The sequence below is a fragment of the Diaphorina citri genome, unplaced genomic scaffold (assembly GCF_000475195.1).
Source record: "Diaphorina citri unplaced genomic scaffold, Diaci psyllid genome assembly version 1.1 scaffold209, whole genome shotgun sequence".
In the NCBI taxonomy this organism is placed as follows: domain Eukaryota; kingdom Metazoa; phylum Arthropoda; class Insecta; order Hemiptera; family Psyllidae; genus Diaphorina; species Diaphorina citri.
The window spans coordinates 180144-206420 of NW_007377646.1; the positions used below are offsets into that span (position 1 = coordinate 180144).

General features: G+C 38.1%; 2 protein-coding genes across 2 annotated transcripts; one reads left to right on the forward strand and one right to left on the reverse strand.

Annotated features, from left to right (window-relative positions):
- The first annotated feature begins 2407 nt into the window (after nt 1-2407).
- Nucleotides 2408-15806, forward strand: LOC103506025 (sialin). Its single transcript, XM_026821196.1, has 9 exons — nt 2408-2701; nt 3086-3322; nt 9016-9100; nt 9742-9962; nt 10249-10398; nt 11016-11148; nt 11816-11971; nt 15128-15216; nt 15457-15806. Exons 1-9 carry the CDS (start codon nt 2423-2425, stop codon nt 15709-15711), a joined length of 1605 nt encoding a protein of 534 aa, XP_026676997.1. The 5' UTR covers nt 2408-2422; the 3' UTR covers nt 15712-15806.
- A 4860-nt stretch (nt 15807-20666) lies between these two features.
- On the reverse strand, nt 20667-24496 carry LOC103506026 (pre-mRNA-splicing factor RBM22). Its single transcript, XM_008470405.3, has 7 exons — nt 24480-24496; nt 24217-24354; nt 23792-23845; nt 22921-23184; nt 22133-22362; nt 21321-21464; nt 20667-21039 (listed from the first exon to the last, which is right to left on the reverse strand). The coding sequence occupies exons 2-7, from the start codon at nt 24268-24270 to the stop codon at nt 20667-20669; spliced, it is 1119 nt and encodes a 372-aa protein (XP_008468627.3). The 5' UTR covers nt 24271-24354; nt 24480-24496.
- Nucleotides 24497-26277: the final 1781 nt, after the last annotated feature.

The window sequence follows — 26277 nt, forward strand, 5'->3', positions numbered from 1 at the left end:
TTTTTAGCCCGTAGTTTATTCGATCGTGATTACAGAAAATTCCCGGAGGGACGGGCCCTGCTTGATGGCTTTATGGTTTTCTGGACAAAATTTGCACCACCACTTTCGTGTTCCTGGTAAAAAGACCTTTAATTTGATATATAGGTCGACCAGGTTTGGATAAGTCCTTCTATGGGAACAGACAGACAGACAAACAGACAGACTGACAGAAACACAGACGACACCGAAGCGAATACAATAGTCCGTCCACTATACATTTTATTATTAATAATAATAAAGGAAGGACGGACTAAAAATCCTAGTGTAGGTATTGCTTCTGAGTCATTAACTTGTTATTAAATTACTTTCATAAATTGCCACTTATACTCCCGTAGGTAGGTACTAAAGTGCGTGGAAGGAAATTTGCAACAATATAAATATTATTTTCTGCAATACTAATCATAATAGGTATTAATATTAACAATTAATAGCAACCGCATGGCCTACTAACACCATTTCAAGGAAAGTGGGTCACACACTATTGGCTAAAAAAGGAACCAGGAATGGCAGAATGGCACAAGAAAAACCTACACGAGTATGATATTTCCCGTTATCCCGAAAACTTATCAAGGGATATTTCTGTCCAAGATAGAAAGGAATGCAAGGAATTTTTCTATACAATTTTAATATCGCATTTCCTTTCTGTTGATCATAATCGCCCTTGCCTTGTAATCTTATTCCTCGTTTCTAACTTTATCAACTTTCTCCCTATCCTTCTCTTATTTCTTCACGTTTCGCCTCTTTATCAACACCCAACACAGGGTGAGGAACTTACGCCCTAATCGCCCTATATTGTGGACAGTTGAACAATTCTGACGATAAAATTTCTAGTCGTTGAGACAAAATGACCCATACGTACCTTTCATATTGTATTAGAATCCTGTACCTAATATGTATTTGTTATAGGAAATTTTGTGATTTTGACATCTCCACTAATATTGTATGTAAGTAATAACTGGGTCTACCGTTTCATGTTGAAATGAACTTTGGACGATGTTCAGTTTTTCCATCGTACGCGTTCTTGGAACGGTATCCAAGCATGCTCAGAACAGACTCAACATGAAAGAATAGTGCCGGGCCCTACACCTATTAGCAGATATTAGAGTGGACATAATAATATAAACTATTTTTCTCATCACTAGTACCATAAATATTAAACTATACTTCACATGCAAATCCTTAGAGTAAAATAATTATACGTTTGGAATACAGCTAAGTACAAAATAATTATATACCTATGTACCTTTGGAATATATATTACATACATACATGTACCTCATTACAGCTAAAAATATACCTATGTACCTACCTAAGTAGGTAAATACAGCAACAAAATATACCTACATAGCAAGCTAAGTACAAAATAATTATATACCTATGTACCTTTGGAATATATCTTACATCTTACATACATGTACCTCATTACAGCTAAAAATATACCTATGTACCTACCTAAGTAGGTAAATACAGCAACAAAATATACCTACATAGCATTTTCCGGTACATTTTAATGTACTTCTTGCATGGCAAACTTCGCAATGGTTGCATGCTGTTTGTTTTTGCCTAAAGGTGTGCGAGGTAATGGCCTGAATTCGGGTGTTGGAGGCATTTGAAACTTAGCTGTCTGAGCACCATTAAACATATTTTCTTCTAGGTGTTATACATAGGTAATTCCTCACTAAGTTTTCTGACACTTTGAACTTTGACTTTGAATTCTCTTCTCTCATTTCCTATTGATGGGTGGAGTACCCATAACTAATAGGTACCTACCTATCTATACCTAGTACCTAACTAACTGTTAAGTATACAACGATGAGGGAATCGAGTGGCATAAATATACTATGATCCAGATTCCAGGACAAATTTTCCGGGAAATAGGTGTGGAAACTATCAGTTTTATGTTCGCCTGGGTTTTATTTTTCACAGGAGACATTGCCACAGAGTCGGTGTACAGTGTACTAATCCGCGGTATGAGCCTTAGCCTCAAAAGAACTCTATTTTTAGCGGAGCGCATAGCGCATGGACTCATTTTTTTTTTCTCTCTCTCTCAGTTCTATGTGATTTGAAGTCGTCACTTCCCATTATCTGCTCGATGCGCTACGCTCTTTGCTCCACTCTTTCTTGACCCTTAAGTGCCAAATACACTGGCAATAATACATATTTCGCAAAAGACGTGCTACGACTGCTACGTGTTTATACACAGGAATGTCTCTTGCGGAAGAGACAGAAAATCATAGGAAAGCCTTTTTCGAAAGTCAACTTGCACGAAACTTATTGCCAGTGGACACTTAGCTTTACAAATACGGATTTCGGGTACCAAGCTCGCAAAAGGAGCAGGCATACCACGTATCTTTGCATACCTCGTATTATCTTTTGTCCCTATATGTATTCGGATTTGGGCCGTTTCACAGACGCAGTACCAGCACGCGTTGTCCTATACATGATGTCATTCACCGGATTTCTGGTCAGCTTTATGATGCGCACGGACATTAACATTGCCATGGTGGCCATGGTCAAGTTCCAGTCCAATGCTAACAACAGCAATTCCAACTCGAGCCAGCCTTACTGCTACGTGGCGACGGAGCCGGGGACTAGTGCCCGGGGCAATGTCTCGGAGCTTCTGTTCAATGACACTATGCTGCTGGAGAAGCCCAATGTCAATGTGAGTATGATGTGAATGTGAGACGATAGTCGGTAGAGATGAATGGGCACATCTTTTATTCTTGAGACGAGACGAGGTCACGTGGTAATGGAAAACTTCTTTTTCCACTTCTAAGAGAAAATGCTCTACTGACCTGAACTTATATCACACATGAAACAGAACCTACCTTTCCAAGCTGTAGGTACATAATACATACATATTTATTTGGAAAAAAGCCCGCATTATGTTATCTTTGAAGTTAGTACATACCTGGGTATGTTATTATTTCGTAGCTAATAATTTCCCTTGCCATTGCATGTGTACAGCACTAGAGTAATAATTAACTTTTATCCCTGTACTTTAGTTTATTTAACATTTGTTTGGTGTTGACTTTTCTACTTCCAGGAAGAGGGCGAGTTTGATTGGGATACCACGACGCAAGGTGCCATCCTAAGTTCGTTCTACTGGTGCTACATCTTGTCCCAAGTGGTGGGTGGCGTTCTCACCCAACGGTTTGGGACCAAGACCGTGTTTGGGTTCTCTCAGCTAGTGACAGCTATCTGCTCCCTCCTCATCCCGCAGGCAGCAGTGCTACACTATGGTGCACTCATCGCACTACGCTCCATCCAAGGAATTGCTTCAGTTAGTGCTGTTTGCTTTTCTCTTCTCCCTATGTAATATGTTTTGACCATATTTCTCAATTCTCGCGAGCAAGCCCCCTCCAATCCTAGATTGTGTTTTCTCGATACATATTATCTAGAAGTCCCAGGTATTTGATAGCTCTTTCTTTAGTGTCCCGAGGCCTCGTTTCACGGCGAGTCTCGTTACTTATAAGCATGTTCTTGTTAATCTTTTTGCTAATCCCACTCTTGTTTCTTTTCTTAGCTTCCTTAGATCCGTCTAGTTGAGTCAACACTAAAACTAAAATGTAGAACTCATAAACTTAGGGACAAAAGATAATACGAGGTATGCAAAGATACGTGGTATGCCTGCTCCTTTTGCGAGATTGGTACCCTAAATCCGTATTTGTAAAGCTAAGTGTCCACTGGCAATAAGTTTCGTGCAAGTTGACTTTCGAAAAAGGCTTTCCTATGATTTTCTGTCTCTTCCGCAAGAGACATTCCTGTGTATAAACACGTAGCAGTCGTAGCACGTCTTTTGCGAAAATATTATTGCCAGTGTATTTGGCACTTAAGGTTCAAGAAAGAGTGGAGCAAAGAGCGTAGCGCATCGAGCAGATAAAGGGAAGTGACGACTTCAAATCACATAGAACTGAGAGAAAATAAGTCCATGCGCTATGCGCTCCGCTAAAAATAGAGTTCTTTTGAGGCTAAGGCTCATACCGCGACAAAGCTAGTATACCAGAGGCATTACACCGTCTTTTTTGCCAGTGTATTTGGCACTTAAGGGTCAAGAAAGAGTGGAGCAAAGAGATAAAGGGAAGTGACGACTTCAAATCACATAGAACTGAGAGAAAAAAAGTCCATGCGCTATGCGCTCCGCTAAAAATAGAGTTCTTTTGAGGCTAAGGCTCATACCGCGACAAAGCTAGTATACCAGAGGCATTTTCTGCCGCAGTTACTCCACAGGAGGCAAACTTACCCTGCATGTCCCGGATTGACTGGCGTGCGTTACCCATGGGGTAAACCCTGTCATCTTTCCGGACGTCGGAAATCATATCCTCTGGGGTATCCACGCTGACTACCAGTGGCGGCTCTGGGAGGAGATGAACCTCCCCTGAAATCAACAAAATGAGAAGGGGTTGTTAAGAGGAGACACTACTTTATTACAATGATGGGTAAAGTTGAATACCAAAAGGCCATTAATGGAAATGGAAATCTGAATGCAGGCACTACTACTTTATTGCGCTGATAGGTAAAGTTGAAAAGGAAAAGCCGCGATCAATGGAAATCTGAATGCTTTGGAAAGAAGACATATTGTTATGCATCAATAGAGTTGTAGAGGATAAAGGGATGGTAGGATTTAGACTACCTATCTAATATCTGTACATACTTGGTTACCTATGTGTTTTATAGTTCAAATTTTAAAAGTAAAGGCTTTTAAATTTAAATGTAAAGGATCTCCCCCAACCAGGGCTGAAAAAATCAGTGTCCGCAAATATTCAAACCCTCTGTATACATTACTCACCTGTTATTATTCTATTCTTTTGAAGAGTAGATTACACATCCACTAAAAATTCACATAACAGGTAATCTACTAGGTATAAGGAATATCCTGTAGTAGATTTTAGTATGTATCTACTAAGTATAAGGAATATCTTGTAGTAGATTTTATTATCTACCAAGTATAAGGAATATCCTGTAGTAGATTTTATTATCTACTAGGTATAAGGAATATCCTGTAGTAGATTTTATTATCTACTAAGTTTAAGGAATACCCTGTAGTAGATTTTATTATCTACTAAGTATAATGAATATCCTGTAGTAGATTTTATTATCTACTAGGTATAAGGAATATTCTGTAGTAGATTTTATTATCTACTAGGTATAAGGAATATCCTGTAGTAGATTTTATTATCTACTAGGTATAAGGAATATCCTGTAGTAGATAAGGAATATCGTGTGGTAGAGAGATCTATTAATGGATTCTTACTAATTTCTTAGAAATGTTGTTTTGGTGTTTTTTTTCTGTTTTGAGTGATAGGTACCACTAGGTAATTATTGTAGTGATAACAAACAGGCTGTTTTCGTTCTACGTCTCAGGATTTTTTGTTGACAGTTGGAAGTGTTTCTAATCGTAATGATCCGGTATTGTTTCCAAATTTATGTCAGCTCTTTCTTTAGTGTCCCGAGGCCTCGTTTCACGGCGAGTCTCGTTACTTATAAGCATGTTCTTGTTAATCTTTATGCTAATCCCACTCTTGTTTCTTTTCTTAGCTTCCTTAGATCCGTCTAGTTGAGTCAACACTAAAACTAAAATGTAGAACTCATAAACCGCATGATTTAATCGGCTAGCCTTTAGTTTTCCGAAACGTCCTGTGAGTACGGCTTTTGAAAGTATGCTAAATAACATTTTATTACTGAGGATTCAGAAGCTACGTAGGTACATTATAAGAGTTCTTGAAACTCGGGATCATTTTACCGCCGCGTCGGGCGACAGACCAGCTATTGCGCAAGCACAAATGGTGTTTTAGTCCCTAACCTCTTATCAAGTTACTTCAGGACGCACAAAAGCTTATACTTTTCCAAGTCACTGGATATGTTTACAATAAAATTGTAAACGGCGCAACTTTAAGTCAAGTGTCAAGAAATACCCTTGTGTTTTGTGATATTAATTTAAGACGATGCGACGTCGCTCCGAACTCTTGACGTTCGCGCCCTTCCCGGCACGCAGTGAAGTCAAAGTTGTCAAAAAACTCATTATCTTTGTGTCTACTGTCTAACGTTTTATTCTCGAGTCTGTCTGTGCGTGTTACCATTTTTACCCTACGCAACTTCATCAATAATAGTCATCAGACAAAACTGATGATACCTTTTGCCTATAGAATTTCTTTTCAATGTCATTTGTTTCCTCGTAACCCATACTTATCAGTTTTTTGGAAACTTTTGTAGTTCTTGCAGTAGGAGAAAATAACCATGCCATTCATGGCCACAAAAAATAATATTAACCATAGGTATCATTAAAATGGTCACAAAGATAATGTATGAGCAAAAGTCATAACTTATTTACAGTGGAAAAACTTTAATTATATGGGTAGATGCCGACCTGACCCTATGAAATGTCGGCCATTGGACCTTCCCAATTTGAAATTCAACACACCACCTGTTTTATGGATTCAATCACCTCTTTTATGGATTCAATCACCTGTTTTAGTATTGATTCAACTAGACTTGCTAGCGACCTAGACGTTTTCTTTAGGAGCTAAACAGTTTTATACAGGGGTGTCAACTAAAATGTCCCTTAATAAACAGGATTACCCCAGTGGTATCAAAATTTGGTCTCAAATTGTGATAGAAACACAAGCTTGCTGTATCTTGGTTCTAAGCTTAATGATATCGCAATTTTATCATGAATTAAAGAAAAAGTTATCATAAATCCCAATTATACGAAGACCAAGTTATGATACCACCTAATCCTGTTTAGAATGTGACATGTGTATCAACTAATCGTAAAATTGAACCAGAGGCTCCCAAACTGTTCAAGACAAATCCCTAGGATAGAAGTATCTTAGCTATGTATGTTGATGTAGTCTGGATGCTGCTATGAATTTACGACCCATGAAAAACTCCAGTCAAAATTAATTCTCTTCTGTCGTACGTTTTTTACTGGTAACAAGATACTGTCCACACCCATATCATTTTGTAAACTATATCAGATCTGACAATAAGGACCCACCTTATCACCTAAGGTCACCTTATTGATTTGAGGAGGGTCTCTAGCTAGACCACAGTTTGGGAGCGGTCTGATATTTCAGCATATTGTTCGTGTCAATTTTGATAAATTTCAGGAATTCAAGTTGTTTTAGGTAGGTCTAGATTATATGGGGCAGTTATTAGTTTGTCAGTTTTGTTTCTTTCAATGGTTTTTCGAATCAATTACTTTTACATAACTGTATCTAGTTCTTTAGCGAACTAGATTCTGAAAATGTATATGAATCAGGAATATCAGGATATTGTATAAAAAACAAGACCAAATAAGAAGCTTCAAAACTTCCTTGGTGCATTAGGCATTCATGATTTTATGCGAGGGCTCATGTTAAATTTTGTCTTTCGCAAATCTTGTTGCCTATAAACCTCGCCAAGGTACGCAGGATCCTCTCTAGTTTTCGTTGTTTCTAATCCCGTTTGACTGACTTCAGGGATTGACGTGGCCTGCTATGTACGCCCTGGTGGGACACTGGATTCCATCCAATGAGAGGAGTCGATTCATGTCATCATTCCAATGAAAAATTTATTTAGAAACTTACTAGACCGAATCTGTATTGACTACGGTTCTATGGACATCCCGTGTACAGAAATAATAGGATAGATACGGTCTTGGATTGAAAAGTTCTCTAGTGAAGTATTTTGTCTTTTATATCTTGGCAAAACGTTTGGAAGTTTTTATTGCTAAGATGGATTAACATTAGCAGGCTGATGAAATTTGGAAGTTCCATGAACATCCCGTGTACAGAAATAATAGGATAGATACCTACGGTCTTGGATTGAAAAGTTCCCTAGTGAAGTATTTTGTCTTTTATATCTTGGCAAAACGTTTGGAAGTTTTTATTGCTAAGATGGATTAACATTAGCAGGCTGATGAAAGAATTGAATGAAAAGTCAGTATTATTCAACATATTTGATACCTAACGCCAAATGATACCTATTATGTACCTATTTTTATATAAGATATAAAAGTCAAAGTACGACTTGGTAAATAAATACCAACGATATCTGTACCTACTACTTATTGTTTACTATATTTTTTGACATTTTCTCACTTTTGACTTGTGCTAGAGGGTTTAGAGTTAGACATTTTTCTATTGATTCTACTTCTCTTACCTATTTTCCTTTACATGATTTTTCTACTATTGTATTAGATATAGAAATGGTACTTTTAGGATTGGGTTGTACGTTAGGACGCCCTAGCCTTACTATCGAACATTCCAAAACAAAGTATACGCTTTAATAACTCCATTCATTCTTAGGATTGGGTTGTACCTTAGGACGCCCTAGCCTTACTATCGAACATTCCAAAACAAAGTATACGCTTTAATAACTCCATTCATTCTTCTCTTTGAAAAGCATGCAAATTCCAGTTATCTTCTTCGGACTTAACTTGTTAATGTTACAATCCTTTCAACCATTCTCATTTCTTTGATTGACATACATATCTAAACGTTTCTTTTCCTGTTCTACGTGCATCGTGCATTTTTAAGTAAAGCCTTCTGACCCTGTCACTAAACCTTAAATAAACTTGTCTATCAATTACTTCTAGTACCTGGATACTGACCTCGGACTTAACTTGTTAATGTTACTTACAATCCTTTCAACCATTCTGATTTGTTTGATTGACATATCTAAACGTTTCTTTTCCTGTTCTACGTGCATTTTTAAGTAAAGCCTTCTGACCCTGTCTCTAAACCTTAAATAAACTTGTCAATAATTACTTCTAGTACCTGGATACTGACGTGTTTTACACATGGATAAACAAATAACCTGTGTACACATAGCAGACATGTTGCTCGTATGACTGACAGGTGTAATCAACATGTTATTCATATAGTCGGCTTTCTACAGGGTGATTTCGCAAATCTTGTTGCCTATTAACCTCGCCAAGGTACGCAAGATCCTCTCTAGTTTTCGTTGTTTCTAATCCTGTTTGACTGATTTCAGGGATTGACGTGGCCTGCTATGTACGCCCTGGTGGGACACTGGATTCCATCCAATGAGAGGAGTCGATTCATGTCATCATTCCAGGGTAAGTCATGTTGATAAAGCAAGTCAAGATGATACCCGCAGTTGCAAAACCAATCAGGGGTCAAAGGTCACTTGCGTTATAAATGGACATACGAGCCTCCCCATTTAGTCAGGCCAGGAGTGTTAGTGGTTGGGATAAAAGACATGCCCAAAAGAAACAATAAAATTAATGTCAGTCGGTGTTTCGTGATGAGCTCCTGGGATTAATCACGTCCAATCACTTGCGTTATTGATGGAATTAAAAAAACATCTCCATTTAGACAGCACTGTGTGTGGTTGAGATGAAAGACGTGTTCAAAAGAAACAAAGGATAGTCAGTATGTCGTGACGTATGCGCTCCCCCCATTTAGTCAGGCCAGGAGTGTTTGTGGTTGGGATAAAAGACAAATAAGACATGCCCAAAAGAAACAATAAAATTAATGTCAGTCGGTGTTTCGTGATGAGTCACTTGCGTTATTGATGGAATTAAAAAAAACATCCCCATTTAGACAGCACTGTGTGTGGTTGAGATGAAAGACGTGTTCAAAAGAAACAAAGGATAGTCAGTATGTCGTGACGTATGCGCTCCTGGGAATGATTTATCCGTATTCAAAAGTTCTCAAAACTCATCTTGATTCAATTGTGCTTCCTCTTTCTCCTCAGGTTTCAGCTTTGGCATCGGGCTCACCTATCCACTGTGTGGATTCCTCATCGCTCACTACGGGTGGCGCTCGGTTTTCTACACCACGGGTTCTTTGGGGGCCATCTGGTGTGTGGCCTGGTGGTTCCTGGCGTTCGACGCACCACTTAAACATCCTCGCATTACGCGGAAGGAGTTGGATTACATTCAGGAGAATATCGAGCCCACCATTGTGGGTTCTAAAGTAAGTAATGGTCCTTTTTAAGGGTTTTAAAGTAAGTAATGATCCATTTTGGGTTCCAAAGTAAAGTCCTTTGTAGGTCCCAAGGTGTATGAGCCAACTACACATTATAACAAGAAAAGTGTCAACCATGTTCAGTCTTAATTTTTGGGTTGTGAGTTGTGAGACAAATACCTCTGTCAACATTATGCTTTCTTTTCGCCTTTTCGGGGAGGATTTATCAGCACCTTGATTGATCAACAAGAACCACAAAAATCCAGAACCTAATCCAAAACATTACATTTTTCAGGGACTGAAAGTGCCATGGGTGTCTATTCTGACCTCCCCTCCAGCTTGGGCCATTGGTATCACCACGTTTGGACGAATCTGGGTCCACTACATCTTCATCATACCGGGTCCGCGGTATATGAAGACCATTCTGGGATTCAGTATACAAACGGTAAGCTATCGTAACAAGGTGGAGAAGCACTCTTTCGACAACATGTATCTTAAGGTGTAGCCTACCGGCCGTCGATCGATGTCAACTGAACCGTCATGAAGACCATTCTGGGATTCAGTATACAAACGGTAAGTTATCGTAACAAGGTGGAGAAGCACTCTTTCGACAACATGTATCTTAAGGTGTAGCCTACCGGCCGTCGATCGATGTCAACTGAACCGTCCACACTGATGCCTCGACAACATAAATTCACCTCGTCGATCGACGGCCGGTCGACCATGTTTGGACCTTTAGAAACAGAATTTATAGACAGATGAGAGCTTGATTCAATAAATCGAGAACACTCCACTATCAACAATACATCACCTCGACAACATAAATTCACCTCGTCGATCGACGGCCGGTCGAGCATGTTTGGACCTTTAGAAACAGAATTTATAGACAGATGAGAGCTTGATTCAATAAATCGAGAACACTCCACTATCAACAATACATCAATTTCTTTATGACATTTGGTTTACGTTCACATGATCAAGAAAAAGTGTTTTGGTTCAAATTTGAGGTCGATCTTATATCGTTGCCCATGGCCATTCCTGACCTTTCTTATCCTGTTTCAGAATGGACTACTGACAGGTGCCCCATTCCTCTGCAGCTACTTGTCCTCAGTTCTATTCTGCTACTTGGCTGATCAACTGTTTGTCAGGAACATCATGAGTCTGACCAATATCAGGAAGGTTTTCACCGCCATTTGTAAGTCCAGGAACAGATTTACCTCCCTAATTGCTATGAAGATCTCCTAGATACAATAATTTTGTCCTGAAGCTTTTTTCGATCACCTCTGGTATTATTTCGGGTAAATCATCATCGAAATCTTCGGGATGTAATAAAGATTTACCAAGACATCACATATTTTTTTTACGACATGGGTTGGATGGATTACGGTTCAAGAAACACTCCAGGATATAAACTCGCATTTCGTGATAGTAGGAACTAATCCTTGTTCCGACTTCATTTTCCAGCCCAAGTGATCCCGGCTTTGTTGGTTATGCTGATTGGCTACTTGGGTTGCAATGTGGCTCTGGTTCTCATCACTTGGTTTGTGGCGGTCAACTCCTAGAATCAATAATTTTGTCCTGAAGCTTTTTTCGATCACCTCTGGTATTATTTCGGGTAAATTATCATCGAAATCTTTGCGATTAAACAAAGTGCGATGAGATCACATATTTTCAACTCTGGTATTATTTCTGGTAAATTACCATCGAAATCTTCGGGATGTACCTAATAAAGATTTACCAAGACATCACATATTTTTTTTACGACCTGGGTTGGATGGATTACGGTTCAAGAAACACTCCAGGATATAAACTCGCATTTCGTGATAGTAGGAACTAATCTTTGTTCCGACTTCATTTTCCAGCCCAAGTGATCCCGGCTCTGTTGGTTATGCTGATTGGCTACTTGGGTTGCAATGTGGCTCTGGTTCTCATCACTTGGTTTGTGGCGGTCACTCTCATCACAGCTTCCTATGCAGGAGCCATGGCCAACGTGGTCGATATAGGACCCAACTTTGCAGGTAACCAAGACAGGGTCTTCGTAGATTCGGAGTAGCTTAACGCATCCTTTAGGGCAGTTTGCCCCTACACCTACATAAGCCTCGGAGTGGGCACTTCATGTATGGAGTTAAGCAAAGAAGGGCTTTGTTCTTTCGGGGTATAGTCGTGGATATTGGACACAACAAGCTGGGTGCAAGTTTGGAAGCTTGGTAAACATAAGAGACTAAGAGACGGTAATACGGAAAATCGTTGCTTGTGTACGCGATACTAGCGAAAATTACAGATGGAGGCACCAAGTCGCGACCCGTCCCTGATATTTTTTTAATGAGGTTTGACAGAGGGAAGGAACTGATCTGCTAAGGTCTTATTGTCCCAAAACCGAAGACAGGATAGGAGAAAGCTGGTTGGTCGAGAATGAACCTTATCCGTTAGCATAAAATCAAACCCGCGGCCTAGTGCTACAAGGCAGACGAGCTACCAATCAAGCTGACTAGGCTGGTGTCTTGAATTGTCATTTATGTACAGGGCTAGAATTCAGACATGGGTATGCCCAAGGCTAAAAAACAATGGAAGGGAGAGCATAGAGCATCAAGACTAGAGCCCGTTCTCCCTTTATTCCCAATATAAGGTTTAAGTCACCCATCCATTTATTGGCCTTGCTCGGCGTAGCTTAACAATAATAACGAGAAAGAAAGGATTTTCCAAAATGCTGCGAAAATGAAAAAAAAGCAGGAGCTCACCCTTGAGCTGAGCTGTCTTATCTCGTGATAACCCATTGGGTACTCGAAGGGTCAAAATGAGACGTGGAAAACAGTCCACCTGGTGTGAAAGAGAAAAGTCAAGCTTCTCATTTTATCGATATTTCAGATCTGAGTCTGAACAGTGACAACTGTTCTTTTATGCACCTAATTCTGTTTGTTGGATTTTAGGATTAGGTACTACTTATCAAGCCGGGGCTAAATGTACAATGGTCTAAGATTTGAAACTTTCACACTAATTCAATAGGTAGGTAAAATAGGTTCTTTCTTAGATGTGATGAAACGGAGATCCATTATTTGAGCTCCCACGGGACATGGAGGGGTTAACAATGATTTTCTTCTACCTAATGTTCTTCATGTTATTCTTTGCCAAAGATAGTTGAACATGCTAATGAAGATGTTGAGAAAATGATTCTAGGTAAGACGAAGTATGATGAGTGGCCCTTTTCTGACTTTTCTTGTGCTACAAGAAAGAAAGGAATGTTTTCTTGAAAAAGTAAGAATTATAACACAAGCTTTTTTTTGTGCAGTTGGACTTCAGCTGCCATTTAAAACCAAATCTTTGAAAAAGAGCTTCCATTCCTTGAACTTTGCAGAGAGGTTTTTTTTATTAAATGTAGATCAAAAGTCTCCTTGGGACCAACCTTGAGAAATGTACGGCTTGGCTGATATTCAAGACTTTAGATTTTGAAAAAGCTAAAAAATGTTCACTTTCCTCAGGACTTTAGCTTTCTGCCCAAGTCAATCAAACTTTGCAGGAAGGTTCTTTATAAAATGTAGATCAAAAGTCTCCTTGCGACCAACCTCAAGAAATGTACGGCTCGGCCGATATTCAAGACTTTAGGTTTTGAAAAAGCTGAAAAATGTTCACTCTTCTCAGGACTTTGGTTTTCGGCCCAAGTCAATCAAACTTTGTAGGGAGGTTATTTATAAAAATTAGATCAAAAGTCTCCTTTGGACCAACCTCAAGAAGTACAGCTCGGCCGCTATTCAAGACTTTAGGTTTTGAAAAAGCTAAAAAATTTACACTCTTCTGAGGACTTTTGTTTTCGGCCCAAGTCAGTCAAACTTTGCAGAGAGGTTCTTTATTAAATGTAGATCAAAAGTCTCCTTGGGACGAACCTTGAGAAATGTACGGCTCGGCCGATATTCAAGACTTTAGATTTTGAAAAAGCTCAAAAATGTTCACTCTTCTCAGGACTTTAGTTTTCGGCCCCAGTCAATCAAACTTCGCAGGGAGGTTCTTTATATGTTCTATAGAAAATGACCAACCTCGAGAAATGTACGGTTTGGCCACTATTTACGCCAATACATTGAAAAAGTTCAAATTTAGCTTGCCGGTCTTAGGACATTAACTTTAGCCACAGATCTCTCAAATTTTGCAGAGAGGTTCGAAAATTTATGACAGAATAAGTATTAAAACCTGATACGGTGAAATGAAAATATTAACATTAGAAGACCTTGCTGAATTACAAAAAGGGGAGGGGGATGTCTTAGTAATTTTATTTAGATGAGGCTAACTTGAGCATAAAAATAGATCCTGTTCCACACAAGTACATTGGACAAACTACTAACTGCTTTTGACAAATTTATAGCCGCTGTTGGTGACATCGTGCAAACAAGAGATATTTTAGATTTTCAAGTTGTTTAGAGGTGTTTATAATTTATAATAATTATTTTAGACGCCATACGTATATGATAATTAGATTTGTTATGATAGTTTCTGGAAATAACTTGTTATTTGTATTTTTAATTGAGATTTTGTTAAAATTATGAAAAATTGACATAGATCCTGTTCCACACAAGTACATTGGACAAACTACTAACTGCTTTTGACAAATTTATAGCCGCTGTTGGTGACATCGTGCAAACAAGAGCTATTTTAGATTTAAAGTTGTTTAGAGGTGTTTATAATTTATAATAATTATTTTAGACGCCATACGTGTATGATAATTAGATTTGTTATGATAGTTTCTGGAAATAACTTGTTATTTGTATTTTTAATTGAGATTTTGTTAAAATTATGAAAAATTATGTGAACTTTCATGTTACAGTTGATTCACAGTCTAGTGGGGATGAAGATGCTTAACCTCACACACAAAAAGCCCAAACTGAGGCTTAGGTGTAGGGGCTGGTCAGCCCCAAAGGACGGGTTGAGCTTCTACGAATCTACGGGGATGAAGATAAAATTAGACCAAACTAAGAACATTGTAAACCAAATACGGAAAGGCAAATTGACCAAATAAAGAAAGGCAAGTAATCGCAGACTCAAACGTCGATATTTGCTTAGTAAATCAAATCAACAAGATCAAAAACTACGAAAATACGGAAATTTGATTCGAAATTCCACTGTTCGGAAGTTCGAAAACTAACTATGAAAAATCGATTACATATTTCAATTCTCTTTCCCCAAAACAGGCCCGATCTTGGCATTTGCTCAAACCATTCATATGACAGCCAGTTTCCTGTCGCCTATGGTGGCGGGGTATTTCCTTCAGGATGATGAGGTAAGTCTCTTCTTGTGTACAGTAAGTCACAACTATACAGTTATTCTTTCAGAAGTCATTTTCTTTTGCTTGGGATCTTGTGGATCTGCTCCAAGGAATCAAAACTTCTTACTTCTAGCCTCTATGAGTCCTCTAATTTAAGACTGCCAATCTAGTCTGTAAGATTTCCATATTTATAATAACTGACACTCCAAAAAATGTCCATATTTATAATCGACACTGTCTCATTTTCCTTTTCAGACGTCCCTGGAATCATGGCGGCAGGTATTCCTGATAGCAGGCGCGGTAGGATCCTGCACCTACTTCTTCTATCAGGTCCTGGGCACGTCCGAAGTCCAGCCCTGGAATCAACTCAAACCAGCCACCGGCTCACCAAGGAACAATAAATCTCCCGAACAAAAGCCATTCATCTGTGAAGATGGACGACGGGCGTCCATTGTGAAATCCAACGGAACGACGTCGCACGACGTCGACGGCATTAATTGCAACACTTGAACACAAGCTGGCAACCCTGGAGAGATTGAATCTGTGTGTTGGGACATAGGAGCACAATCTGGCAAGCCAGGAGCGATTGAAGTTTGATACAGGAGCACAAGCTGGTAAAGTAAACCTGGAGATATGACTGAACTCAGATTGTTGGGTCTATGCCTGGATTGGAATACGGAGAACTCTAAGGCTAAGATCACACTGAGCCTGGAGATATGACTGAACTCAGATTGTTGGGTCTATGCCTGGATTGGAATACGGAGAACTCTAAGGCTAAGATCACACTGAGTACGTGGAATGCAAGCACTTATTTCTAGCTCCGAGAAAATTAAACCCCGAGAGAGGTTAAAAAATAAGCCACGTCTGTACACCAAGGGTTCATTCCCGAAAAGTATGGCATTGTAGCAACAAGTGAATTGAAGTATAGGGAAATCATAGGCTATCACTTATGGCTAGACAAGACAATACCTTTCAGGAACTAACCTCAAGGCTAGAGGTGTTTGTCCCCTGTCCTCTACTCTGCCGATCCCATCCGGAGCGGGTCCTGAGAAGGATAATGCATACTTCCAGACCCACCCGTGGCAGGGGCAGGGTTGGGTGGGTTCCAAGCTGGGTCCGTCCCTCCGGGAATTTTTTGGTCCGTAGTTTATTCGATCGTGGTTAAAGAATACCTATGTACCTACCTAATTTACGATGAGATTATGATAAACTGTATAGCAAAACAAAACATATTATATGAAATATTTATTTATTCGTCATAATTTCTTCTCGTTATTAATTAACAATTTCATATCAAAAATCCTAAAGAGGCAGCTTGAAAAACAACAACATTATTTACGAAAAAGGATTCACTTGCTAAGGTCAAGTTTCACCAAATCATTTGAATTTTCGTCGGAAAAAGGTATTGTGACTGTGACGGTATTTTTGTTCGATTGAAGTTGACCATTTTTTGATGGCAATTTAATAACATGCTTTTGGGTTCTAAAGTAAGTAATGATCCATTTTGGGTTCTAAAGTAAAGTCCTTTGTAGGTCCCAAGGTGTATATGAGCCAACTACACATTATAACAAGAAAAGTGTCAACCATGTTCAGTCTTAATTTTTGGGTTGTGAGTTGTGAGACAAATACCTCTAACATGCTTTACATTAAAGTGTTCTTGAATGAGTTTGAATTTTCATGCTTTGGTTTCCTCCCTATTCCTTCAATCATTTTTCATTTCAAATCAAAATTCTGAAACTTCCTTTCAAACTGAAAATCAAACTCAACAGGTAGCCTTGAGGTATTGAAAAGATTTGAGATTTAAAACCTTTTAGACGCCCAAAAGCCAGCATCAGGTGATATCCTAGACGGTCACCCATTCAGATACCAATCATACTCGATGTAGCTCAACTTAAGTGACCCGTCGCGAACTGGTGCATCCGTGCTATAGCCGCTGGATTTTAAACGAGTTTGATTTTTCATTGAAAAGGAAGTTACTTTAAATACTTTTTAGGTTTCTTACATCAAAGTGTTTTTGAATGAGTTTGAATTTTCATGCTTTGGTTTCCGCCCTATTCCTTCAATCATTTTTCATTTCAAATCAAAATTCTGAAACTTTCTTTCAAATTGAAAATCAAACTCAACAGGTCTCGAGCCTTGAGGTATTGAAAAGATTTGAGATTTAAAACCCTTTAGACGTCCAGAAGCCAGCATCAGGTGATATCATACTCGATGTAGCTCCACTTAAGTGACCCGTCACAAATTGGTGCATCCGTGCTATAGCCGCTGGATTTTAAACGAGTTTGATTTTTCATTGAAAAGGAAGTTACTTTAAATACTTTTTAGGTTTCTAGTAGTTAGGGTGGGTCAAGTTTCTTGCAACAGAGTTGATTGCTGATTTTCTTCGAGTTATTACAAGGCCGACTTATTGTTGGGGCCTAGTCCTTAGATTTAGATTTATTTTATTTTTATTGTACATAAATACACAGAATAGGTACATGGTACAAAGTCAGTTACAAAATAATAACAATAATAAAGTAATGAAAATAATAAATAGATAACAAATAGTGGAAAAAAAAGCAAAGGTGAAAACAGCTAACTAAGCTGACAAAGAAAATAATATGAAAATCAGAAAAGAAAGACGTGAGACCTATTTGCTAAGTTATTACAAGACCGACTTATTGTTGGGGCCTAGTCCTTAAACATTCTATCTAGGTGCAAACGAATATTCTTGACTAGTGGTTGACCCGTCCTTTGTACGGGACCACCACACACACACATCAGCTCACCACACATCCACCACACACAAACGGTCGCGCTACGCGCTCCTTGACATGTCCCACAGTGCAGCATAATAGGTATAACTTTGAACCGCCGCCATTTTCAATCAGGATGGAATGTGACAATTTTAAGTAGCCTATGTCACCCAGAGTACTTTTCTTAACAACCACAAAAAAAATAATTAAAATCGGTCGAGCCGTTTTCTCGTCAAAAGAGGACAGCCAAAGGTCTATTAAGCGTAACAGACAGACAGAAGTTTTTCTAATGTGATTTTTGGAATCGGGGATGCATAAGGAGTAAGAATAACCAAAAATTTCACGATTCTAAGCAATGTACAGACAAACCGACAATTTTATTTATATAGATTAACTTATTTAGGTCTGGACCTAAAAATTTCGGAATCTCAAAGAAAAAGCGGAAGATTATTGGGTAGATGACAAAATAGGAGAAAGCCAGCCGTTTTGAGAACCTTATCAATTTAGGATAAAGTTTGTCCGGACAATTTTATTTATATAAATTAACTTATTTAGGTCTGGACCTAAAAATTTCGGAATCTCAAATAAAAAGCGGAAGATTATTGGGTAGATGACAAAATAGGAGAAAGCCAGCCGTTTTGAGAACCTTATCAATTTAGGATAAAGTTTGTCCGGGGCGGGAATAGAACCCGCGACCTAGCGCTTACAAGGCAGACGCGCTACCCTCAAAACTGGCTGGGTGGAGGGTCAAAAGTATTATTTTCGGTCCGATTTAATCATGTTATCAGCAATCAACCGGAATTGTTGCGACTTCGTCCCCCAGACTCCTCTATTTAGGTTCTCCTTCTCAATATCTAATATTGACAAATACTGTGATTTTATTTCGTAATGTGTTTTTTTATAGGTACTTTTCTTTTCTTCGAGAGTTTATCTACACCCTGTACAGGTTTCCTTTCAACAAAACAAGCTTCCTTGTGAAATCACTGAGTGAACTAACTGTCTTCACTTGGTTTAAAAAAATAATAATAATAATAATAAAAAAAACGATGTTTGATATTTCCATTAAATTGAGGTATTCAAAGGATTCAATTTGAAAAGTCTCAATATGGAACTTCACAAAGTTTGAGAGGCATCCATCAAGATAATGACAGGATATTTTTTTCCGACAGTAGATTAATATTTTGCAATCAATACTGGTCAGGTTGACTTGGACTCGAACCACCAGTCTCCAGGTTCAGAGTCCACCGTGCTAATCACTACACCACTGAAGTTGGGACGAAATAAAAACAATAAAACACTCATTTAAATAAAAAAAAAGTGCGACATACTCCACTGAACTCACTAGGAAGCTTGGTACGAAGAAAAGAGTGTACATTCGTCAATGAAACAAAATATCAGTGATTATTACACACCGAAAGGCAGTAAATAAGCAAGATATACCAAGTAATTCACATTAAAAAATTCCAAGTATTTTGTTATCTTATGCCATGAAGACAGTAGTTGAAGCTTAAATTTTAACAAAAATCGTGCTTTAAAAAAAGTACCCATTGTTTAGTAGATTAATATTTTGCAATCAATACTGGTCAGGTTGACTTGGACTCGAACCACCAGCCTCCAGGTTCAGAGTCCACCGTGCTAATCACTACACCACTGAAGTTGGGACGAAATAAAAACAATCAGTAGATTAATATTTTGCAATCAATACTGGTCAGGTTGACTTGGACTCGAACCACCAGTCTCCAGGTTCAGAGTCCACCGTGCTAATCACTACACCACTGAAGTTGGGACGAAATAAAAACAATAAAACACTCATTTAAATAAAAAAATTTATTATTATTCTTGATTTGATTTTTTAATTTTACTTTCATGTAATGATTTAAAATCAAGACTAGAGCCCGTTCTCCTTTCTTTTTACACAAATAAAATATGTAGCGTTTGTTCTCAAAATTTCCAATTGTATTTTGAAATGTCATTAGTTGAATTTCAGCTCAATTATTATAGACTCGAAAATAAAGTACAAATGGACTTGGCACTGAATTCACGTGGAATGCCAAGCACTTATTTCTAGCTCCGAGAAAATCAAACCCTGAGATAGGTTAAAAAAATGAGCCATGTCTGTACACCAAGGGTTCATTCCCGAAAAGTATGGCATTGTAGCAACAAGTGAATTGAAATATAGGGAAATCATAGGCTATCACTTATGGCTAGACAAGACAATACCTTTCAGGAACTAACCTCAAGGCTAGAGCGGTTTGTCCCCTGTCCTCTACTCTGCCGATCCCATCCGGAGCGGGTCCTGAGAAGGATAATGCATGCTTCCCGACCCACCCGTGGCAGGGGCAGGGTTGGGTGGGTTCTGCCCCACCGATGGGAACATGGGCGGGGGTCGGGGTCCAAACATGCCCGGCGGATACCATCACCACTCTGTATGTGGGAAATCTGGGAGATAAACTGACTGAACAAGATCTCAGGTAAGTGAAACCAGAACCCAGTGTGGTTGAGCAAGTGTTGAGGTGGTGTCAAAGAACAGAAAGTCTAGGGTTTGATGTCCAGTATCTAAATAGGTGCAAAAAGATTTCTTGAGAGTGGAGAGAAAAATTATAGATATACCTAAGTAAGTCTCTTCTTGGATTTTTCCAAAGCCAAAATCTTTACTTCACAGATATCCTTGCTTTTCACCTTCAGGATCCATTGTTATTATCATGAGCCTTGTGTCCATTATCCACGATGTTATCTTGTTTGCTCGTTCATTTCCACAGAGATCATTTCTATCAGTTTGGTGAGAGGCGGGAGGAAGGGAGGGGTTGGGAAGTCCCCACCTGGGTTGGATAAGTTAAAGAAGTCTTTAGGTGGAGGTGGCAATGCCCCTGGTAATCCTGGTACTGGCTCTAGTCTGACCTTGAGTTCAGCAGTATCCTCTCCTCTGTTGGCTTGGGCACGACCCCATTTGATATTGAGACGTCTACCGCCTAGTATGACCTTGTTGAAGCTATGCTCTACAGCGGCCTCAGCAGCAGGACGGCTAGTATACTGGATGAAGGCACATTGCTGCTTGCTTAGGATGGTCACACTACGGATCTCACCAAACTGATAGAAATGATCTCTGTGGAAATGAAGGAGCAAACAAGATAACATCGTGGATAATGGACACAAGGCTCATGATAACAATGGATCCTGAAGGTGAAAAGCAAGGATATCTGTGAAGTAAAGATTTTGGCTTTGGAAAAATCCAAGAAGAGACTTAGGTATATCTATAATTTTTCTCTCCACTCTCAAGAAATCTTTTTGTACCTATTTAGATACTGGACATCAAACCCTAGACTTTCTGTTCTTTGACACCACCTCAACACTTGTTCAACCACACTGGGTTCTAGTTTCACTTACCTGAGATCTTGTTCAGTCAGTTTGTCTCCCAGATTTCCCACATACAGTGTGGTGATGGTTTTATCTTCAGGGGGATCCAACTTGGGCATAGTTGAGGCACGTGCCATGAGTTTCTCTGCTACAGGGTCATTCACACCATAGTATCTGAAGACATAATACATAGAGGTGATGAAAATATAGAGGGTCAGAAAATGTTAGCTATAGATACACGAAGAGTTTCAAATTGTATGTGCTTCATTGTAGTGTAATAATGAAGAATTTGGCTAGTTATAATAGTGAAGTAAACATTCAGCTGGTTACAGTGAAGTTAAGCAACACTCTATGTGGTTGGTACCTGAATGGGTGAACTGTGGGTCGACCCATGTTGCTGTATTTCTTTTATAGAGATGATGAAAATATAGAGGGTCAGAAAATGTTAGCTATAGGTACACGAAGAGTTTCAAATTGTATGTGCTTCATTGTAGTGTAAAAATGAAGAATTCGGCTAGTTATAATAGTGAAGTAAACATTCTGCTGGTTACAGTGAAGTTAAGCAACACTCTATGTGGTTGGTACCTGAATGGGTGAACTGTGGGTCGACCCATGTTGCTGTATTTCTTTGGGCTGCACTTAGCCTCACAAAGAAATTGATGAGCTGGTTGAAATCCCATTGAAAAGTAGAGACAAAAAAGGCTGATATGATATTGTAGCAGTTAAGAATTTGTCTTTTATACCTATCAGTTTTAGTGGTCCTTATGTCCAAAAAACACAACCAAGTGTTGTTGTTTTTTTTATGACAGTAAAAAATCAATAATTAATAAATAAAAACTCACCTGTCCTTGATATTCTGATCAGCAAGAGGATCATCAGGATCGGTGGGTTTCTCATGTCGGTACGGACACTCCTCACCTCGCCTGCACTCCCCCTTCACCCAGAATGAACAGATGTGTGGTCTATTCCGCTTGTAGTACGGAGTGGTACGTGCCAACTTCATGAGCATTTCACTTGACCCACTGGCCTTACCAAGAGCCCCAGCTGGGGTTGTCGAGTCTATCTTGCCAATCTGAAAATAACAAGATATGTTAAGTATTGGAACAAATGAAGTGAACTCTCACTCTCAGCTCAATGTGACAGTTTAGCATTTTGTTTTGTTTGACACTACTTTGTAGGTACACATTTTCAGCACATAAGTGAAGGAAATTTTCTTCATGAATAGGTTTTGAGCTCTAGTGGGACTTTGGGTGCTCAGTAGGGACATTTTGGAACTTCCAAATTTTACATTTTAATCATAACTGTGATCCAAGCTCACCTCTGGGAGACTAGTAGATCACTGAACTTTGGATCTCACTTGGAAAAAAAAAATATTAAACCTATAGCTCACCTCATGATCCATATTTTGAATATAGTACTCCTTATTCACATCACTCTTAGGAATATCATCCTTGATCTTGATTTTGAGCTCTAGTCGGACTTTGGGTGCTCAGTAGGGACATTTTGAAACTTCCAAAATTTTACATTTTAATCATAACTGTGATCCAAGCTCACCTCTGGGAGACTAGTAGATCACTGAACTTTGGATCTCACTTGGAAAAAAAAAAAAAAAGTTAAACCTATAGCTCACCTCATGATCCATATTTTGAATATAGTACTCCTTATTCACATCACTCTTAGGAATATCATCCTTGATCTTGAGTGCCGTATCTCTCACTTGGATTGGTAATCCATACTCCAAATCCAGCAGGCATGTCTGACATACATTCTTGAGCCGAGCACAAGTCTGGCACACTTCTGTCTTCTTGAAACGCATACGAGCACCCGGGCACCAGCGGAATACAGTAAATGGTCGAGCACAGATTTTGCATTCCTTGCCATATTTCTCCTTGGTCTAGGAAGGAAGAGAGTCAAACAAGGGAAATTAGATAAGTAGGTAAGTATTTTATATATATAAAAAAATAGGGAAGTACAGTAGAACCTCAATTATTTCAACTAATAGAGCCAAGGGTAGTTGAAATAACTGAAATTCCGTATAAAACAATAAAAAAGGGGCAAAATTTAGATACATAATCCTTTGATATTTTAAGTCCTGCAAATTATGGCATGGAGTAAAGCTCAATTTAGACAACACAACACAGAAGTTATTGCAAGCACAGGCTTGCTTACAAGTATGACTCATATTGTCTAATTCTGTCATAAGTAACGGTAATAAAGAAATTTTAAATTTAAAACTTGGACAAGATTGAAATAAATTTGTTCTTCCCATTTTCCACAGTGTGATACCTCGATAGTTGTATTGCATGCAGCTACACATCCGCTAGTTAGAAACATAATTTATATGAGGCGTCCCAGTATTGTCATGCTAAAGGAATGTAGGATGTTGGGTGATAAATAAAATCCCCTTCGGATTGAATAAATCGCCCATTGTTTCCTATGATGAAAAATTAGCATATTTTTCGGTAATAAAATACAGATCAAAGGCATGAAAATGCTCTCACCATTCTGATGTAAGGATTGTCTCCAAGACATGTTTGACAAAGGATTGGAAATTCCTGGAATCCAAAGGAAAACAACAAGCAAATGACAGAAAAAGAAAGATATACCTATGTACCTATTTTCAAATTATATGCAAGTTCAAGTTCAATATGAACAAAGCTACACTAAAACATTCCTTCCTATTTACTCCACACAGAAAATATTGACAAACCATACAATTTCCCGTGTGTCACATAGGGAATGCAGAGCCATTTGTAAATGAAGGCCCTGGTCTATAGCTTGGTGTTGATGCAACTGTAGCTTACACAAAGCACAAAGGTGCATCAAACAACAAGTACTAGAAAATTGATTCACACTAAGTTAGAATGGAGTTTGTTGTGAACCGATGGTTAAACCTAAGAAAAATACAAAACGTTTGCAAACTTACAGCATCTTCCCAACTTTGACGGTTGTATGTGCTTGAAGTTTTGGATGTGGCCATGGCTGTATTCCTAAAACGTTTTCCTCCAAACGTTTGATTCGGTTCACAAAAACAGATTGGATTTTTTTGTGATTGTCGAATTACCTGGAACGGAAAACAGTTCAAATTTTCTACTTCAAACGGACTAAGTCTTTAACAAAATTTATTTTGGTTGTCAAGACAAGACATTTTATTAATTATTTCACCAGACTCACAGTACCTATACCTACCTACTCACACCAAACAAACACCACCACCACTTCTCACTTTTGATTTTCGAAAGTCGACACTGAAATTTGTAAACATTGCAAGATAAGCGTTAGCTCGCTTCTCATTATTCTCATATAAAGCAAGGAGGTAAACCGTCAGAGGAGAAAGTTTCGAAGCTAAAGTGAAGCTAAATTTTATGTGTACTGAAAAGAAAAAGAAGAAGAAGAAAAAAAAAAGCTCTTTACCTAGGTACCTACTCACCAAAGGTAAAATGAAGTAAGTACGTTGATTTGTTTCATATTATTTTTTTATTAAATAGGTAAATTTTAAAAATAATATTTTTGTCGGTAGTAAGTAGGTAGTACCTCATATTGCCGCTTTTCTCTCTAAGCGTTAGTAGCTCTGTAAGAGTGAGCTAGCTTCAGTACCGTGAAAAAAAAAAAAAAGTTCATCAGAAATATTCAGAACCAGAAGTGATAAGATAAAAGAAAAAGAACATTTTTTTAAAGTTTAAACTTTCAAAGTGACTCATAAATGAACCAAGTTATCCCCTGAACCATAAGGTACAAGGTAATCTGCAGACCGAAAGTTATTCTCCACTACTACCATAATAGCAGCATTAGCAGCTCTCAACATCTGAACACCATCATCAATAAAATTGTTTACTGTGGGTAGAACCAATATCTTGACATCAGCAATTTTGTAATATCTTCTTTCTATTATTTCCAATTTATTTTTCTCAATTTAATCAGAAAAAAGATATAAATTACAGTCACCTCCAGTGATTGCCAAGTTATAATCTACTGCTGAGACAACCTCCTCCTCTACTGGATTTACATAATTGCCCGAGGCATGCTTCAATCTATCAACTCCCAATCTGAGCAACAGAGAGCAGAGTGCTCATGGATAATTTGAATTGATAACCAGTTTTTCTGTACTACTCTACCTGTTAAGTTTATTGCTCATTTTAAGTTTTTTGTTACTAATTTATTTTAGAATTATTCAAGGTAGGTAAATATCAATTTTAATTAATATTTTTGAAGTGTGATTTTTATTTTTTTATTACAATGGGTGGATGGCAATTGGAAGCTTTCAAAATGGGTCTCTACATGATTTTCCCAGTGGGGTTATTTCACTATTTCAACCAACCCGAGTATTTTGAGAACTTTGTTATTAACTATAATAAAGAAAAATATATTGATAAAAATAATGTAGTACTTATGAAGAATACCATCAAAGAAATGAGAGAGAAAAGTGATAAAGAATATTTAGAAAAATTAGAAAAAAATAGGTAGATATGTAGTACTTCACTTACCTGCCTAGGTTTTGAGTTTTTGGTTTGAATTCCAATGTTAAAAACATGTCAAAGTTCAATGATGTGATGGAAAAAAAAGAAATTTGGTATTAAAGTGCGACATACTCCACTGAACTCACTAGGAAGCTTGGTACGAAGAAAAGAGTGTACATTCGTCAATGAAACAAAATATCAGTGATTATTACACACCGAAAGGCAGTAAATAAGCAAGATATACCAAGTAATTCACATTAAAAAATTACAAGTATTTTGTTATCTTATGCCATGAAGACAGTAATTGAAGCTTAAATTTTAACAAAAATCGTGCTTTAAAAAAAGTACCCTTTGTTTTACAAAAAGTCCCAACTTAAAAATTACGTATGTACCTACAAAATAATTTCCAAGGAAGAAGATTTGTGTACGTAACCACTGATATAACATAGGTTTCTCTAGAATTGTATTTCATTTGACATTTAGTTAGTTTATAATGATAGAACATAGATTATTTTTATTACAAAATATAC

Coding starts and splice junctions, on each gene's coding strand:
- LOC103506025 (XM_026821196.1), top strand. CDS start 2,423: ATGTATTCGGATTTGGGCCGTTTCACAGACGCAGTACCAGCACGCGTT. Junction 11,149..11,815: donor GAAGGTTTTCACCGCCATTT/GTAAGTCCAGGA, acceptor TTCATTTTCCAG/CCCAAGTGATCCCGGCTCTG. Junction 15,217..15,456: donor ATTTCCTTCAGGATGATGAG/GTAAGTCTCTTC, acceptor TTTCCTTTTCAG/ACGTCCCTGGAATCATGGCG.
- LOC103506026 (XM_008470405.3), bottom strand. CDS start 24,270: ATGGCCACATCCAAAACTTCAAGCACATACAACCGTCAAAGTTGGGAA. Junction 23,846..24,216: donor GTCAAAGTTGGGAAGATGCT/GTAAGTTTGCAA, acceptor TTTGGATTCCAG/GAATTTCCAATCCTTTGTCA. Junction 23,185..23,791: donor ACAATCCTTACATCAGAATG/GTGAGAGCATTT, acceptor CTTCCTTCCTAG/ACCAAGGAGAAATATGGCAA.